At 47.5% G+C, this 18,722-nt stretch overlaps 1 protein-coding gene across 2 annotated transcripts in view; it reads left to right on the top strand.

The window, feature by feature from the left end:
* Nucleotides 1-7,861, top strand: part of LOC122539648 (solute carrier family 15 member 2-like) — a 213,708-nt gene extending 205,847 nt beyond the window's left edge. For both annotated transcript variants that reach the window (XM_087977989.1, XM_087977990.1), the window contains exon 22: nt 5,519-7,861. In XM_087977989.1, coding sequence (XP_087834115.1) covers nt 5,519-5,731 — 213 coding nt within the window. In that variant the 3' untranslated portion in view covers nt 5,732-7,861. The remainder of the gene's footprint in view (nt 1-5,518) is intronic.
* Nucleotides 7,862-18,722: the final 10,861 nt, after the last annotated feature.

Below are 18,722 nucleotides of genomic sequence, written 5' to 3' on the forward strand. Positions count from 1 at the left end.
TACATGTTAAATTCTTAATGTCCAGCTTTGAGTTGATTCTAGCTTTTTTTTAATTACTATTCTTAATTTGCTGTCCATGATCTCAGTACATATTTGTACCTCTATCTCACATTCACTGTTGGGAGGCCTGTAGTATAGCCCCTATTTCTGAGCCCTGCCCATATTACCTCACTGCTCGAGTCACCTTGTTTCCCTCCCCCAAATATCTTGTCTCCCATGGCCTCCTTCTTTAGAGACCGTTATTTCCCTTCCCACGTGGTTAAAGATGCCCTCATCCACATCCCGCACCTCCGCCCTCAAACCCCACCCCTTCAACCGTAACAAGGACAGAACCCCCCTGGTCCTCACCTTCCACCCTACCAACCTTCGCATAAACCAAATCATCCAACGACATTTCTGCCACCTCCAAACGGACCCCACCCCCAGGGATATATTTCCCTCCCCATCCCTTTCCGCAAAGACCGTTCCCTCCATGACTACCTGGTCAGGTCTACACCTCCAATAATCCACCTACCCCTCCTGGCACCTTCCCCTGCCAGCGCAGGAATTGCAAAACCTGTGCCCACACCTCCTCCCTCACCTCCATCCAAGGCCCTAAAGGAGCCTTCCACATCCATCAAAGTTTTACCTGCACGTCCACCAATATCATTTATTATATCCGTTGCTCCTGATGCGGTCTCCTCTACATTGGGGAGACTGGCCGCCTCCTAGCAGAGCGCTTTAGGGAACATCTCAGGGACACCCGCACCAATCAACCACACCGCCCTGTGGCCCAACATTTCAACATAGGATCATTCGGGAGGCAGAGGGGGTCATAGATCAGAGTTATAGGGAAGTAGTAACTCCAAAGATGGCAGATAGATGGGTGACAGTGAGGGGGACTGGGAGGAAGCAGCCAGTGCAGGGACCCCCTGCGGCCATTCCCCTCAAGAACAAGTATACCGTTTTGGATACTTGTGGGGGGGATGACTTACCAGGGGTAAGTAACGGGGCTCAGGTCTCTGGCACGGAGCCTGTCCCCGTTACTCAGAAGGGAAGGGTGAAGAAGAGCAGAGCAGTAGTAATTGGGGACTCGATAGTTCGGGGCACAGATAGGCGGTTTTGTGGGAACGAGAGAGACTCACGTTTGGTATGTTGCCTCCCAGGTGCAAGGGTACGTGATGTCTCTGATCGTGTTTTCCGGGTCCTGGAGGGGGAGGGGGAGCAGCCCGAAGTCGTGGTCCATATTGGCACCAACGACATAGGTAGGAGGAGTGCCGAGGATGTTAGACAGGCTTTCAGGGAGCTAGGTTGGAAGCTCAGAGTTAGAACGAACAGAGTTGTTGTCTCTGGTTTGTTACCCGTGCCACGTGATAGAGATTCGAGGAATAGGGAAAGAGAACACTTAAATGCGTGGCTACAGGGATGGTGCAGGAGGGAGGGATTCCGGTTTTTGGATAACTGGGGTTCTTTCTGGGGACGGTGGGACCTCTATAAACAGGATGGTCTACACCTGAACCTGAGGGGCACCAGTATCCTTGGGGGGAGGTTTGCTAGTGCTCTTGGGGGGGGTTTAAACTAACTCTGCAGGGGCATGGGAACCCAGATTGTAGCTTCAGGGTGCAGGGCCTGGAGTGTAGGGAGGTTAGGAACATGGCATCAATTTCCAAGGAGGGTGTCTGTAAACAGGAAAGTGGCTTGAAGTGTGTATACTTCAATGCAAGAAGTATACGAAATAAGGTAGGTGAACTTGCAGCGTGGGTTGGTACCTGGGACTTCGATGTTGTGGCTATTACGGAGACATGGCTAGAACAGGGACAGGATTGGCTGTTGCAGGTTCCAGGATTTAAATGTTTTAGTAGGGTCAGAAGTGGGGGTAAAAGAGGGGGAGGTGTGGCATTGCTTGTCAAAGATAGTATTACAGTGGTGGAAAGGACGATGGATGAGGACTTGCCATCTGAGGTAGTTTGGGCTGAGGTTCGGAATAGGAAAGGTGAGGTCACCCTGTTAGGAGTCTTTTACAGGCCTCCCAATAGTCCTAGAAACGTAGAAGAAAGGATAGGGAAGATGATTCAGGAGATGAGTGACAGTAATAGGGTGGTGGTTATGGGGGACTTTAACTTTCCTGATATTGATTGGGAAAGCTATAGCTCAAGTTCGTTAGATGGGTCAGTGTTTGTTCAATGTGTGCAGGAGAGTTTCCTGACACAATATGTAGACAGGCCAACAAGAGGTGAGGCCATACTGGATTTGGTTCTGGGTAACGAACCAGGCCAGGTGTTAGAATTAGAGGTAGGTGAGCACTTTGGGGATAGTGACCATAATTTGGTGATTTTTACTCTCGTGATGGAGAGGGATAAGTGTGTACTACAAGGCAAGAGTTATAGCTGGGGTCAGGGAAATTATGATGCGGTGAGGCATGACTTAGGATGTGTGGCTTGGAAAAGTAGACTCCAAGGCAAGGGTGTAAATGATATGTGGAGCTTGTTCAAGGAGCAACTATTGAGTGTCCTTGATAATTATGTACCTGTCAGGCAGGGAGGAAAGGGTCGTGCGAGGGAGCCGTGGTTTAATAAGGAATTGGAATCCCTTGTAAAATGGAAGAGGGCGGCCTATCTCAAGATGAGACGTGAAGGTTCAATTGGGGCGATTGAGAGTTATAGGGTAGCCAGGAAGGACCTGAAGAGAGAGCTAAGAGCAGCAAGGAGGGGACATGAAAGGTCCTTAGTCGGTAGGATTAGGGAAAACCCTAAGGCTTTCTATAGGTATGTTAGGAATAAAAGAATGACTAGGGTAGGAATAGGTCCAGTCAAGGATAGTAGTGGGAAGTTGTGTGTGGAGGCGGAAGAGATTGGGGAGACACTGAATGAATACTTTTCTTCAGTATTTACTCAGGAACAGGGCATTGTCGTCGATGTGAATACTGAGTCACAAATAAGTAGAATGGATGGCTTTGAGGTATGTAGAGAAGAGGTGTTGGAAATCCTGGAAAAGGTGAAAATAGATAAGTCCCCTGGGCCTGATGGCATTTATCCTAGGATTCTCTGGGAAGCAAGGGAGGAGATTGCAGAGCCATTGGCCTTGATTTTTATGTCCTCTTTGTCTACAGGAGTAGTGCCAGAAGACTGGAGGATAGCAAATGTGGTTCCCTTGTTCAAAAAGGGGAGTAGGGATAACCCTAGTAACTATAGGCCGGTGAGTCTCACTTCTGTTGTGGGCAAAGTCTTAGAGAGAATTGTAAGGGATAGGATTTATGCACATCTGGATAGGAATAATGTGATCAAGGATAGTCAGCATGGTTTTGTGAAGGGCAGGTCATGCCTCACAAACCTTATTGAATTCTTTGAAAAGGTGACGAAGGAGGTTGATGAGGGGAAAGCGGTAGATGTGGTATATATGGATTTTAGTAAGGCGTTTGATAAGGTTCCCCATGGTAGGCTACTGCAGAAAATACGGAGATATGGCATTGAGGGTGAGTTGGAGGTTTGGATTAGGAATTGGCTGGATGGAAGAAGACAGAGGGTAGTAGTTGATGGCAAAGTTTCTTCATGGAGTGCCGTCACTAGCGGTGTTCCACAAGGATCTGTTTTGGGACCATTGCTGTTTGTCATTTTTATAAATGACCTGGAAGAGGGGTTAGAAGGTTGGGTGAGCAAGTTTGCGGATGATACGAAAGTCGGAGGAGTTGTTGACAGTGAGGAAGGATGTGGCAGGTTACAGCAGGATATAGAGAAGCTGCAGAGCTGGGCAGAAAGGTGGCAAATGGAATTCAATGTAGCTAAATGTGAGGTGATTCACTTTGGGAAGAATAACAAAAAGATGGGGTACTGGGCTAATGGTCGGATACTTGGTAGTGTGGATGAGCAGAGGGATCTTGGTGTCCATGTACACAGATCTCTGAAAGTTGCCACCCAGGTAAATAGTGCGGTGAGGAAGGCATATGGCGTACTGGCTTTTATTGGTAGAGGAATTGAGTTCCGGAGTCCTGAGGTCATGATGCAGTTGTATAAAACTCTGGTGCGGCCGCATCTGGAATAGTGTGTGCAGTTTTGGTCGCCATACTATAGGAAGGATGTGGAGGCACTGGAACGGGTGCAGAGGAGGTTTACCAGGATGTTGGTTGAAACTTTATTGCTGGAACAGCACAGCAGGTCAGGCAGCATCCAGGGAACAGGAGATTCGACGTTTCGGGCACAGGCCCTTCTTTTCCACCTATCACATTTCCAACTCCCCTCCTCCAAGTCCCTCCTCCCTACCTTTTATCTTCTCCTGCTGAACACTCTCTGCTTTATATTTAAACTCCGACCTATCACCCTCACCTTGACCTCTTTCCACCTATCACATTTCCAACTCCCCTCCTCCAAGTCCCTCCTCCCTACCTTTTATCTTCTCCTGCTGAACACTCTCTGCTTTATATTTAACAGACTCCTTACCAGGATGTTGCCTGGTATGGAAGGAAGATCGTATGAGGATAGACTGAGACACTTGGGGCTGTTTTCATTAGAGAAAAGAAGGTTTAGGGGTGACTTGATTGAGGTGTACAAGATGATTAGGGGGTTAGATAGGGTTGACAGTGTGAACTTTTTCCCGCGTATGGAGTCGGGTATTACAAGGGGGCATAGCTTTAAATTAAGGGGGGGTAGATATAGGACTGAAGTTAGGGATAGGTTCTTCACTCAGCGAGTCGTAAGTTCATGGAATGCCCTGCCAGCAGCAGTGGTGGACTCTCCCTCTTTATGGGCATTTAAGCGGGCATTGGATAGGTATATGGAGGATAGTGGGTTAGTATAGGTTAGGTGGGCTTGGATCGGCGCAACATCGAGGGCCAAAGGGCCTGTACTGCGCTGTATTCTTCTATGTTCTATAACTCCCCTTCCCACTCTGCTGAGGACATGGAGGTCCTGGGCCTCCTTCACCACCGCTCCCTCACCACCCGACGCCTGGAGGAAGAACGTCTCATCTTCCGCCTCGGAATACGTCAACCCCAGGGCATCAATGTGGATTTCACCAGTTTCCTCATTTCCCCTTCCCCCACCTTACCCCAGTTCCAACCTTCCAGCTCAGCACCGTCATCATGACCTGTCCTACCTGCCAATCTCCCTTCCCACCTATCCACTCCACCCTCCCCTCTGACCTATCACCTCCATCCCCACCTCCATTCACCTATTATACTCTTTGCTACCTTCTCCCCAGCAGCCCCCCCCCCCCCCCCCCCCCATTTATAGCTCCACCCTGGAGGCTCCCTGCCTCCATTCCTGATGAAGGGTTTTTGCCCGAAATGTCGATTCTCCTGCTCCTCGGATGCTGCCTGACCTGCTGTGCTTTTCCAGCACCACTCTGATCTAGACTCTGATCTCCAGCATCTGCAGTCCTCACTTTTGCCTTAGTTTGCTGTCCTGCTCACCAGGCGATATTTTTATGGTCCAGTCATAGAATGAGTGAGAGTGGTTCAGAAGGAGTATATTTATTTTGTGCTGCATGTAACCCCTGTTGTTAAGATTCACTAATGCATGTCATTTTATTTCTCTTCTGGTAACAGGCAGTGGAATTTTTTGTGTTCGCTTTACTCATGGCACTGATCTCATTGATCTTCATCATCACAGCAAGGTTTTATAAATACCACCCTATCGATACCAAAGGTGATTACCATCATGAGGCTGACAAAGAAACTGAATCTGACAGCCTCAGCTCAGAGGTAAAGGCACCTCCATCATATACAGGTGAAGAGAACAAACCCCAAGCCAACAGGTAGCTGTTCAGGAGACAAGTGGACCGTCTTCCAGAGACTGCCAAAACAAAAGGCCACTATGTACAACCAGCAATTGTGTGTGTGTGTGTGTGCGTACACATATGTGAGTGTGTGAGAGAGTGACTGCGTGTGTAAGAGAGAGGGACTGTGTGTGTGTGTGAGAGAGAGAGGGATTGTGTGTGTGAGAGAGGGACTGTGTGTGTGTCTGTGTTTGAAAGGTAGCTGCATTGCGTGTGTGCCTGCTTGTACAGTACTTATTTCTCATTTCCATTACCATTCATTTAATTAATTTCAAGCATTTATTGTAAAGAAATGCTTGGCCTCAGCCAGCACACGTTTGATATTAACGTGGAGGTTAAGTTGTAATGATGTGGAAAGTAGGAGCTAATTCTATCTCAACACACCTTCAGCAGACCTTAACAAGACTCCAAACAAATGTGTGAGCTATTGTGGAGATTGGCATCCCTATATACCTCTGCAATTTGCCTGCATTGGACTTAGTTTGAAATAAACAATAAAGTAAATGTGTGCAATAAGGTTGAAGTTGCTGTAACAAAGCCACCTGAAACATTTTGATCGGGGAATGGGGGTCACCGTCTCAGAGCTAGTTACTACTGGAGGCAAGGAGCATCCCCACTCAATTCCCATTGTAATAACCGCAGACCTCTGCAAGCTTCCACATTGTTATTCAAGTTTGTCCACCTACACGTTTCTATAAATATGGCTTCCAAAACTCTCCACAAAAGGATTTTTCCTTGCATTCTGTCCAAGATTTTTATACTGTTATTATCAAGGTTAGTCAGTAACTCTAGTGTGATTGTAAGATGTGAGTACTGAGATGACGGTAGGTTAAATCAATCAAGTTTGCTATTTCATCTGTATTGATTTCTGTGTGCTCTGACATCCATCTGCTCCATTCCATCCAGTGATGATGACCAAGTGAGTGTCTTTGCAGTGATACATGTCAGAATGCCATGTGTGGGTTTCCTCCGGGTGCTCCGGTTTCCTCCCACAGTCCAAAGATGTGCAGGTTAGGTGAATTGGCCATGCTAAATTGCCCATAGTGTTAGGTAAGGGGTAAATGTAGGGGTATGGGTGGGTTGCGCTTCAGCGGGTCGGTGTGGACTTGTTGGGCCGAAGGGCCTGTTTCCACACTGTAATCTAATCTAATGCCAGGCCCTTTGGGTGTACTCATGTTTAAATGACCATCAATAGTCCGGCCTGACCAGCTGTTCCACTGGCAGTCACTATTGGTACTCAGATAGGTTCTTTAATTCATTATCAATCACAGGGTATCTCACTAGGAGTCAAAAAATATAGCACTGGAAAAGCACAGCTGGTCAGGCATCATCTGAGGAGCAGGAGAATCAACGTTTTGGGCATAAACCCATCATCAGGAATGAAGGACTTATGCCCGAAATGTCGACTCTCCTGATTGACTCACCATATTTTACAACTTTGATCTCCAGCATCTGCAGTCCTCACTTTCTGTCTGTCTCACTAGGGCCCAGACAAGCGTAGACACTACTTAGGCAAATGGAAGATAACGCTATGGAATGATTCCAAGCCCCTCAGAAATACCTACATTCCTTTGGAAATTGCAATGCCCTTGACCAGAGAGGTCACATGTAATAGCCAAGAGTCTCTAGTCTTACAGAGGCAATTATTCCCATTCTGTCTAATACACGTTAATGAGACCAGGATTGTGTGTGGACCCAAGAAAAATGTAACCCATTTGACATTCTCATGTGCCTGGTGTTCGGGGTGTCTCCAGTCAGTCAGGAACATATCTAAAGCTGATATGGGCCACACAACAACTCTCTAGTCAGGCAAATTGACTGTGGCCAACGTATGGGCAAGCAGACTAGAATCCATTCCTCTTCTTTCAGTCAAGAAAGGTCACTGGAAACTGAATGATATCCTGATAATACCGTTTTTACACAAGACTGGTCGTAGGGCACCTTTTGGTTGTATGCCATTCATACAGCTGGAAGAGCTGCACCAGAAGACATTAAAGGTACATTGACTGAACACACATTACTTTAACATGTAGGCCTAGAGGATTAAACAAGGTTCACAGTTGTGTATGGAAGATACTGTGTGTGTGCTGAAAATGTGTTGCTGGAAAAGCGCAGCAGGTCAGGCAGCATCCAAGGAGCAGGAGAATCGACGTTTCGGGCATAAGCCCTCCGTCGATTCTCCTGTTCCCTGGATGCTGCCTGACCTGCTGCGCTTTTCCAGCAACACAATTTCAGCTCTGATCTCCAGCATCTGCAGTCCTCACTTTCTCCATACTGTGTGTGTGGTCAATTATTGGTGCAAGTGAGAATTTATTTTTTGTTAGTGTGTGTGAATGCGTTTATATATGTTAGTGTGTCTGTGTAATTGAGAGTGTCTGATTGTTTAGCTATGTGAGCGAATATGTCTGAGTGTTTGAGAGAGTGAATGAGTACCTTTATACCCATATGTGTATAATTTTGTGCATCTGTATGTGTGTGTCCCTGATTATTTATGAGTTGTGTAGCTGTGTATGAGACCTCTGTCACTGTTTGTTACTTTCAGTCTGACACTGATCTCTGAATGCATGTGTGGATGATATTGTTGCTGGACAGTCCTTTGAAAAGAATAATGTGCAATAATAAAATTAAATGGTATGTGGTTAATTTGTAAGCACTGATCTGATTATTCTCAGAAGATTAATAACCTGCTGCATACCTCTCCAGGGAATGTTAAATTGACAATAACAATATCAATTCCAGCGAAATTTGTTTCAAGTTCCTCAGCTGAAAAGCAATCAGAAGCCAGATAACTCAGCTTGTGACAGCCGCTGTTGACGTTGGTTAGGGGAGGGGAGGGTGTGGACCAGACTGTATCATTTCTGTAGAGAATGTGTTTCTCCACTCCAGTTACCCAACTGGAATACAGCCCTGTAATTGGAAGAAACAGCTGACCCAATTAAGACTGGACGACCTGGGACACTGGAACAGAAAGGTCGGAAGAATGATTAGATGCTCATCTTTAAAATTATGATAGAATGTGATTGGGTAAGCTTCAGAAATATGTTTCTGCTGGTGGGGCATTCAAAATTAGTATCATAAATATTAGCTGAAAATGTGTTGCTGGAAAAGCGCAGCAGGTCAGGCAGCATCCAGGGAACAGGAGAATCGACGTTTCGGGCATACGCCCTTCTTCAGGAATGAGGAAAGTGTGTCCAGCAGGCTAAGATAAAAGGTAGGGAGGAGGGACTTGGGGGAGGGGCGTCGGAAATGTGATAGGTGGAAAGAGGTCAAGGTGAGGGTGATAGGTCAGACTGGGGTGGGGACGGAGAGGTCGGGAAGAAGATTGCAGGTTAGGAAGGCGGTGCTGAGTTCGAGGGATTTGACTGAGACAAGGTGGGGGGAGGCGAAATGAGGAAACTGGTGAAATCCGAGTTCATCCCTTGTGGTTGGAGGGTTCCTAGGCGGAAGATGAGGCGCTCTTCCTCCAACCGTCGTGTTGTTGTGGTCTGGCGATGGAGGAGTCCAAAGACCTGCATATCCTTGGTGGAGTGGGAGGGGGAATTGAAATGTTGAGCCACAGGGTGGTTGGGTTGGTTGGTCCGGGTGTCCCAGAGGTGTTCTCTGAAACGCTCCGCAAGTAGCCGGCCTGTCGCCCCAATATAGAGGAGGCCACATCGGGTGCAGAGGATGCAATAGATGATGTGTGTGGAGGTGCAGGTGAATCTGTGGCGGATATGGAAGTTTCCTTTGGGGCCTTGGAGGGAGGTGAGGGGGGAGGTGTGGGCGCAAGTCTTGCACCTCCTGCGGTTGCAGGGGAAGGTGCCGGGAGTGGAGGTTGGGTTGGTGGGGGGTGTGGATCTGACGAGGGAGTCACGGAGGGAGTGGTCTTTACAGAATGCTGATAGGGGAGGGGAGGGAAATATATCCTTGGTGGTGGGGTCCGTTTGGAGGTGGCGGAAATGACGGCGGATGATACGCTGTATATGGAGGTTGGTGGGGTGGTAGTTGAGGACCAGTGGGGTTCTGTCCTGGTGGCGGTTGGAGGGGCGGGGCTCAAGGGCGGAGGAGCGGGAAGTGGAAGAGATGCGGTGGAGGGCATCGTCGACCACGTCGGGGGGAAAATTGCGGTCCTTGAATAGGAGGCCATCTGGGTTGTACGTTTTTGGAACCGGTCCTCCTGGGAGCAGATGCGGCGGAGACGAAGGAATTGGGAGAATGGGATGGAGTTTTTACAGGGGGCAGGATGGGAGGAGGTGTAGTCCAGGTAGCTGTGGGAGTCGGTCGGTTTGTAGTAGATGTCCGTGTTGATTTGGTCACCTGAGATAGAAATAGAAAGGTCGAGGAAGGGGAGGGAGGAATCTGAGACTGTCCAGGTGAATTTGAGGTCGGGGTGGAAGGTGTTGGTGAAGTGGATGAACTGTTCAACCTCCTCGTGGGAGCACGAGGTGGCACCGATACAGTTATCGATGTAGCGGAGGAAAAGGTGGGGGGTGGGGCCAGTGTAGCTGCGGAAGATGGACTGTTCCACATATCCTACGAAGAGGCAGGCACAGCTGGGGTCCATGCGGGTGCCCATGGCTACTCCTTTCGTTTGGAGGAAGTGGGAAATCGTCCCACTTCCTCCAAACCTCTTTCCAATCCTCCCACTTCCTCCAAACCTCTTTCCAATCCTCCCACTTCCTCCAAACATCTCTTTACAATCCTCCCACTTCCTCCAAACATCTCTTTACAATCCTCCCACTTCCTCCAAACGAAAGGAGTAGCCATGGGCACCCGCATGGGCCCCAGCTATGCCTGTCTCTTCATAGGATATGTGGAACAATTCATCTTCCGCAAATACACTGGCCCCACCCCCCACCTTTTCCTGCGCTACATCGATAACTGTATCGGTGCCGCCTCGTGCTCCCACGAGGAGGTTGAACAGTTCATCCACTTCACCAACACCTTCCACCCCGACCTCAAATTCACCTGGACAGTCTCAGATTCCTCCCTCCCCTTCCTCGACCTTTCTATTTCTATCACAGGTGACCGAATCAACACGGACATCTACTACAAACCGACCGACTCCCACAGCTACCTGGACTACACCTCCTCCCATCCTGCCCCCTGTAAAAACGCCATCCCATTCTCCCAATTCCTTCGTCTCCGCCGCATCTGCTCCCAGGAGGACCAGTTCCAAAAACGCACAACCCAGATGGCCTCCTTCTTCAAGGACCGCAATTTTCCCCCCGACGTGGTCGACGATGCCCTCCACCGCATCTCTTCCACTTCCCGCTCCTCCGCCCTTGAGCCTCGCCCCTCCAACCGCCACCAGGACAGAACCCCACTGGTCCTCACCTACCACCCCACCAATCTCCATGTACAGCGCATCATCCGCCGTCATTTCCGCCACCTCCAAACGGACCCCACCACCAAGGATATATTTCCCTCCCGTCCCCTATCAGCATTCCGTAAAGACCACTCCCTCCGTGACTCCCTTGTCAGATCCACACCCCCCACCAACCCAACCTCCACTCCCGGCACCTTCCCCTGCAACCGCAGGAGGTGCAAGACTTGCGCCCACACCTCCCTCCTCACCTCCCTCCAAGGCCCCAAAGGAAACTTCCATATCCGCCACAGATTCACCTGCACCTCCACACACATCATCTATTGCATCCTCTGCACCCGATGTGGCCTCCTCTATATTGGGGAGACAGGCCGGCTACTTGCGGAGCGTTTCAGAGAACACCTCTGGGACACCCGGACCAACCAACCCAACCATCCTGTGGCTCAACATTTCAACTCCCCCTCCCACTCCACCAAGGATATGCAGGTCTTTGGACTCCTCCATCGCCAGACCACAACAACACGATGGTTGGAGGAAGAGCGCCTCATCTTCCGCCTAGGAACCCTCCAACCACAAGGGATGAACTCGGATTTCACCAGTTTCCTCATTTCGCCTCCCCCCACCTTGTCTCAGTCAAATCCATCGAATTCAGCACCGCCTTCCTAACCTGCAATCTTCTTCCTGACCTCTCCGCCCCCACCCCAGTCTGACCTATCACCCTCACCTTGACCTCTTTCCACTTATCACATTTCCGACGCCCCTCCCCCAAGTCCCTCCTCCCTACCTTTTATCTTAGCCTGCTGGACACACTTTCCTCATTCCTGAAGAAGGGCTTTTGCCCGAAACGTCGATTCTCCTGTTCCCTGGATGCTGCCTGACCTGCTGCGCTTTTCCAGCAACACATTTTCAGCTCTGATCTCCAGCATCTGCAAACCTCACTTTCTTATCATAAATATTAGACAGGCACAAATAAATCCAATAGGGAATTCAGGTGGAACTTATTTACCAACACAAATAGAACTTTAGGCCCACTGGAACATCTGAGGAATATTATTGACGCATTTAAGGGGAAGCTGGATATATTCATCAGGGAATGAGAAGCTTATGGCTAAAGGGTGAGATGGCATTGGATACAAAGAAGTTCATGTGAAACATGAATATCAGCAAAGCTCAGTTGAGCTGAATGGCCTGTAAAACTCACTGTAAATTGCATCACTTAAACCCCCTCACATCCCAGCTAATTGAAGGTGAGGAATGTACAAAGTGAAACTGAAATTGGAAAATCCTGGAAATACTTAATAGCTCAAGCGGCCTGTGGGGAGAACCAATGCTGTACTGTTTCTGAACAAATACCCACACTCGAAATCCAAACAGATGTTAAAAGATTGCTTGTAAATTTTAATTGAAGAATTTTCATTTCTTCCTCAATGTCTGAATGGAGGGGGAGGCTTTAGAAATGCTGTCGCTTGTCAGTTTATTGTAGCCTTGACATGAAGGAGCTGGTATTGGACTGGGGTGGACAAAATCAGAAGTCAGACAACATCAGCTTGTGGTACAACAAGTTTATTTAAAATCACAAGCTTTTAGAGCACTGAAGACTTCACCTGACGACACCTTGGACTATAACCTGGTGACATGTGACTTCTGACTTTGTCAGTTTACTCAGTGGGAACTCCACGTTCGTTGCTCTAACTTCTGACCAATATACAGCAGCTCCCAGCAATATCCTGCTTTATTGGGTCCTGTTTATTACATTGAAGTATAGTGAATGTTTTGAATTTTCCTTTAGAAATTGAGGGATTTGGAAAATAAATTCTGTAATGCTTTCTCTTGGGGTGTTGGGGAGGGAATTGCTGGATAATTGGGCTTCAATCTGCAGGTTGTACTGTCTGAAATATTACTGCGCACTAATATGGACTATACTTGAAAAGAGCTTGGACAGAGTCCCCAAGTATTTGACAGCCAATCAAGTAGCTTTGCAATATTGCAATTCCTGTCCTTTAAGGAATGCAGAGCTGCCTGTGCAAGATGTAACAAGCCTGGTAGCATGGAAAACTGATTGTATTATGGTGGTGATCAGAGCCTTAACATTGGCAAATACAATGACACAGGAGTCCCTCAATTCTAATTGTATCCAAATCCTGAGGCTCAAGGCAAGGCTGCATATTCTGTTTTTGTTGGTAATAACTAGTTGTTATCTTTGTGATAAGTATCAGCACAGACATTCTCCTCCAGTAGTTCCGAAAGCTGTGTTTACGACTGTTCAATTTTAAGAGGAGTGTTTTCCCAGTACCTGTCTAATATGTATGATCTTTGTGATCAGCATCATTAAAATATGTTCAGCAAACAATCCATGGCTTTTTGTGAGCATGCCAAGTGATTACTGTACTTCATGATATTACACCAGGGATTGTATTCCAAAGCAGTCTCATTGTCTGTAACGCATTTCAAAATGTCCTGATGATGTGAAGGATGCTATTGACATGCAAATTTCTTCTCATTACCAAAGAATCCAAGCATACTAAAGAAATTGAAAATTATCCCCCCTACTTTAATAATGTTTATCTTTCTCTCTCTGATTTTTGAATTGAATTGAATTTATTGTCACGTGTACCGAGGCACAGTGAAACGCTTTGCCTTGTGAGCAATGCAGGCTGATCACAGAGTTAAGTAACATAAATAAGTAAATAATAGGTAAACAAAAACAAAGCCCCAGGTACAGGTCAATGTTAAGAGTTTGAGAGTCCATTTCAGTATTCTAACAACAGGAAGGTAGAAACTGTTTTGAAACCGGCTGGTGCATGTGTTCAGGCTTCTGTACCTTCTCCCTGATGATAGAAGTTGTAGATAAACATTACCAGGGTGGGATGGATCTTTGCGAATGCTGGTGGCCTTTCCTTGACAGCGGGCCTGGTAGATGGATTCCATAGATGGGAGGTTGCCTCGGATGCTGCCTGACCTGCTGAGCTTTCCCAGCAGTACTCTAATCTAGATTCTGATCTCCAGCATCTGCAGCCCTCACTTTTGGCCTTTGTGATTGGCTGGGCCGAGTTCACCACTCTTTGTAACCGTCTCCAATCTTGAATGGTACAGTTGCCATACCAGGTAATGATACATCCAGACAGAATGCTCTCAGTGGCGCACCTATAAAAGTTGGCAAGGATATTTGCCGTCATGCCAAATTTCCTCAGCTGCCTGAGGAAGAGGAGATGTTGTTGGGCCTTTGTAATCAGTGCGTCCACATGAAGAGTCCAAGAAAGCTTGTTGTGGATGACCACACCCAGGAGCTTGACACTCTCCACTCGTTCCATCTCTGTGCTGTTAATGTATAGGGGGGGCATGAGTAACATCCTGCCGAAAGTCAGTAATGAATTCCTTGGTTTTGCCGGCATTGAGAACTAGTTGTTCTCAGTGCACCATTTTTCCATGTCTTCCACCTCCCGTCTGTTTCGATGCCATCTGGGGTTCAACCAATTATGGCGGTGTCATCAGCGAACTTGTAAATGGCATTAGTCTGGTATTTGGCGACACAATCATGGGTATACAGTGAGTACAGTAGGGGCTGAGTACGCACCTCTGGGGGGCTCCAGTGTTGAGTGTTAGTGAGGATGAAATATTGTCCCCAATCTTCACTGATTGTGGCCTGTGGGTCAGAAACTGAGGATCCAGTTGCAGAGAGTGGGGCTTATTCCGAGATCACTAAGTTTAGTAATCAGTCTCGAGGGGATAATAGTGTTGAAGGCTGAACTGTAGTCAATGAGTAGGATTCTTACGTAGTTGTTCTTGGTGTCAAGATGTTCTATGGAGGAGTGAAGGGCAAGTGATTATGGCATCTGACATGGATCTGTTGGTCTGACAGGCAAATTGGAGTGGGTCAAGAGTAGTGGGGAGGCTGGAGTTGATTAATGCCATGACCAGCCTTTCAAAGCACTTCATGACCACCGAAGTTAGGGTCACTGGGCGGTAGTCATTGAGACATGCTGCATGGGCCTCCTTAGGCACAGGGATGATGCTGGCCTCTTGGAACAGGCAGGGACAGTGGCCTGCTGCAGGGAGAGGTTGGAGATATCTGAGAAGACCTCTGCCAGTTGATCTGCACATGCTCTGAGTGCACGGCCTGGTACTCCATCTGGTCCCATCGCTTTCCTTGGATTCACACAAAGGAAAACTGATCTGACCTCTGATGCAATGAGTGTTGGGATAGGTTTGTCAGGACTTGTCGGAATAGGTGTTACCTCTCTGCCGAAATTCTCCTCAAAGCGAGCGTAGAAGATGTTGAGACGATCTGGGAGGGATGTGTCATTGTCTGCTATCTGGCACTGTCTCTTTTTAGAACCTGTGATGTCATTCAGTCCTTGCCATAGTCGCCAAATGTCTGTCTGGGTCTCTAGTTTGGATCAGTATTGGTCCTTGCCTGTCTTAATGGCTCTGTGAAGGTCATACTTGGAATCCTTATATTTGAGTGGGTCTCCTGATCTGAAAGCCTCACACCTGGATTTTAGCAGGTTCTATATGTCCTGATTGCCAGGAATTGGTGTTGGAGAGACTGTTAAGTCTGAAGGTTGATAAGTCCCCGGTGCCTGATGGTCTACATCCCAGGGTACTGAAGGAGGTGGCTCAAGAAATGATGGATGTGTTGGTGATTATTTTCCAGAGTTTGATAGATTTGGGATCAGTTCCTGTGGATTGGAGGGTGGCTAATGTTGTACCACTTTTCAAGAAAGGTGGGAGAGAGAAAGCAGGAAATTATAGACCAGTTAGTCTGACCTCAGTGGTGGGAAAGATGCTGGAGTCTATTATAAAGGATGAAATTACAGCACATCTGGATAGCAGTAACAGGATAGGTCACAGTCAGGATGGATTTATGAAGTGGAAATCATGCTTGACTAATCTTCTGGAATTTTTTGAGGATGTAACTCTGAAGATGGACAAGGGAGATCCAGTAGATGTAGTGTACCTGGACTTTCAGAAGGCTTTTGATAAAGTCCCACATAGGAGGTTAGTGAGCAAAATTAGGGCGCATGGTATTGGGGGCAAAGTACTAACTTGGATTGAAAGTTGGTTGGCTGATAGGAAACAAAGAGTAGTGATAAACGGCTCCATTTTGGAATGGCAGGCAGTGACCAGTGGGGTACCGCAGGGATCAGTGCTGGGACCGCAGCTTTTTACAATATATGTTAATGATATAGAAGATGGTATTAGCAATAACATTAGCAAATTTGCTGATGATACTAAACTGGGTGGCAGGGTGAAATGTGATGAGGATGTTAGGAGATTACCGAGTGACCTGGACAAATTAGTGAGTGGTCAGATGCATGGCAGATGCAGTTTAATGTGGATAAATGTATGGTTATCCACTTTGGTGGCAAGAGCAGGAAGGCAGATTACTACCTAAATGGAATCAATTTAGGTAAAGGGACAGTACAGAGAGATCTGGGTGTTCTTGTACACCAGTCAATGAAGGCAAGCATGCAGGTACAGCAGGTAGTGAAGAAGGCTAATAGCATGCTGGCCTTCATAACAAGAGGGATTGAGTATAGAAGCAAAGAGGTTCTTCTGCAGCTGTACAGGGCCCTGGTGAGACCACACCTGGAGTACTGTGTGCAGTACTGGTCTCCAAATTTGAGGAAAGATATTCTGACTATTGAGGGAGTCTAGCGTAGGTTCACGAGGTCAATTCCTGGAATGGCGGGATTACCTTACACTGAAAGACTGGAGCGACTGGGCTTGTATACCCTTGAGTTTGGAAGACTGAGAGGGAATCTGATTGAGACGTATAAGATTATTAAAGGATTGGACACTCTGGAGGCAGGAAACATATTTCCACTGATGGGTGAGTGCCGAACCAGAGGACACAGCTTAAAAATACAAGGTAGACCTTTTAAGACAGAGATGAGGAGAAACCTCTTCACCCAGAGAGTGGTGGCTGTGTGGAATGCTCTGCCCCAGAGGGCAGTGGAGGCCCAGTCTCTGGATTCATTTAAGAAAGAGTTGGATAGAGCTCTCAAGGATAGTGGAATCAAGGGTTATGGAGATAAGGCAGGAACAGGATACTGATTAAGGATGATCAGCCATGATCATATTGAATGGTGGTGCAGGCTCGAAGGGCTGAATGGCCTACTCCTGCACCTATTGTCTATTGATTCATCCAGGGTTTCCTGTTGGGGAACACTTGGATTGACTCCCTCGATATGCCGTCCTCCACACACTTGCTGATAAAGTCTGTGACGGTGGTGACGTACTCGTCCAAGGTACCTGCGGCCTGTTTGAACACGGCCCAATCAGCCGACTCCAGACAGCACCAGAGTTGATCCTCTGCCTCCTCCGACCAGCACTGGACCTGTATCCACGAGGGGGGTCTCCTGTTTGAGCTTTTGCCTGTAAGCCGGGAGAAGAAACATGGTGTTGTGGTCGGACCTTCCGATCTGCATGGGCTGCCTACAAACTCTAAGGAGTGGAGCTAAATGCAAGCACCACTTGCTGTGCTAACACTCAAGAAGCTTGACACCATCCAAGAAAATTGAGCCTGCTGGATTGGCATCACATCCATAAACTTGCTCCACCAGCGATGTTCAGCAGCAGTGTGTACTATTTACAAGATGCACTGCAGAAAATCACCAGTATCCTGGACCTCCCTCCCTAATAGTATTGCAGGTCTACCTATAGAAAATGGCCTGCAGCAGGTCAAGAAGGCAGCTCACCACCACCTTCTCAAGTGGCAACTAGGGTTGGTCACTAAATAAAGGTGCCACCAGCAATGACCCCATCCCTAAATTAATAAAAGTAAATGAGCAACATCATGGTTTACTTGTTCACTCCAATGCTGTTCTGATCATTCTTCCATCTTCCATCCTACTTTTCCCAAATCCTGTTGTGTCTACCCTAACTTGCACCAAATATCATCGACCCATCTCTATTTACTCTCTTTTTTGTTCGCTCATGGGTGTCACTGGCTGGGCCAGCATTCATTGTCCATCCCTATTTGCCCAGAGGGCAGTTGAGAGTCAACCACATTGCTGTGGGTCTGGAGTCACATGTAGGCCAGACCAGAGTAAGGCTGGCAGTTTCCTTCTCTAAAGGACATGAATAAAGGCATTCTATTCCAGATACTTGTTGTATTAATGTTATACCGTCAACCATGATGGGATTCAAACCCATGCACCAGAACATTAGCCCAGGGTTTTGGATTACTAGTCCCGTGAGATTACCAGAGGGCCACTGCTTCCAGTTCGAACCTGCACTGGCTCCAAGTACAGTATCAATTCAATTTTGAAATGTATACCCTTCTGTTTGAGGTTTTCTGTGGCTTCATCCTTGTCTATTACTGTAACCATCTTCAATCCTGAAATTATCTGAAATCTCTGCAGCTCTCCAATCTCCGCACTGCTCTCCTTCTGTTGGCCATCCTGTCAGCTTCCTAAATTTCAGTCTTTGGGGATGACACTCCGCCTTCCCTCAAGGCGCTGTTATAATCAACCGCTTTGCGGTAAACCTTTGTTTACTTGTCCTCAGATGTCTTTGACTTGTTGGATTTACTTGGTTGAAACCATCTGTGAAATGTCCTGTTTTTTTTTAGATTAGATTAGATTCCCTACAAGTGTGGAAACAGGCCCTTCGGCCCAACAAGTCCACACTGACCCTCCGAAGAGTAACCCATCCAGACACATTT

The sequence above is a fragment of the Chiloscyllium plagiosum genome, unplaced genomic scaffold, assembly GCF_037043375.1.
Source record: "Chiloscyllium plagiosum isolate Xiang-an unplaced genomic scaffold, Cpla_swu_hap1 HiC_scaffold_32, whole genome shotgun sequence".
NCBI classification, from domain to species: Eukaryota; Metazoa; Chordata; class Chondrichthyes; order Orectolobiformes; family Hemiscylliidae; genus Chiloscyllium; species Chiloscyllium plagiosum.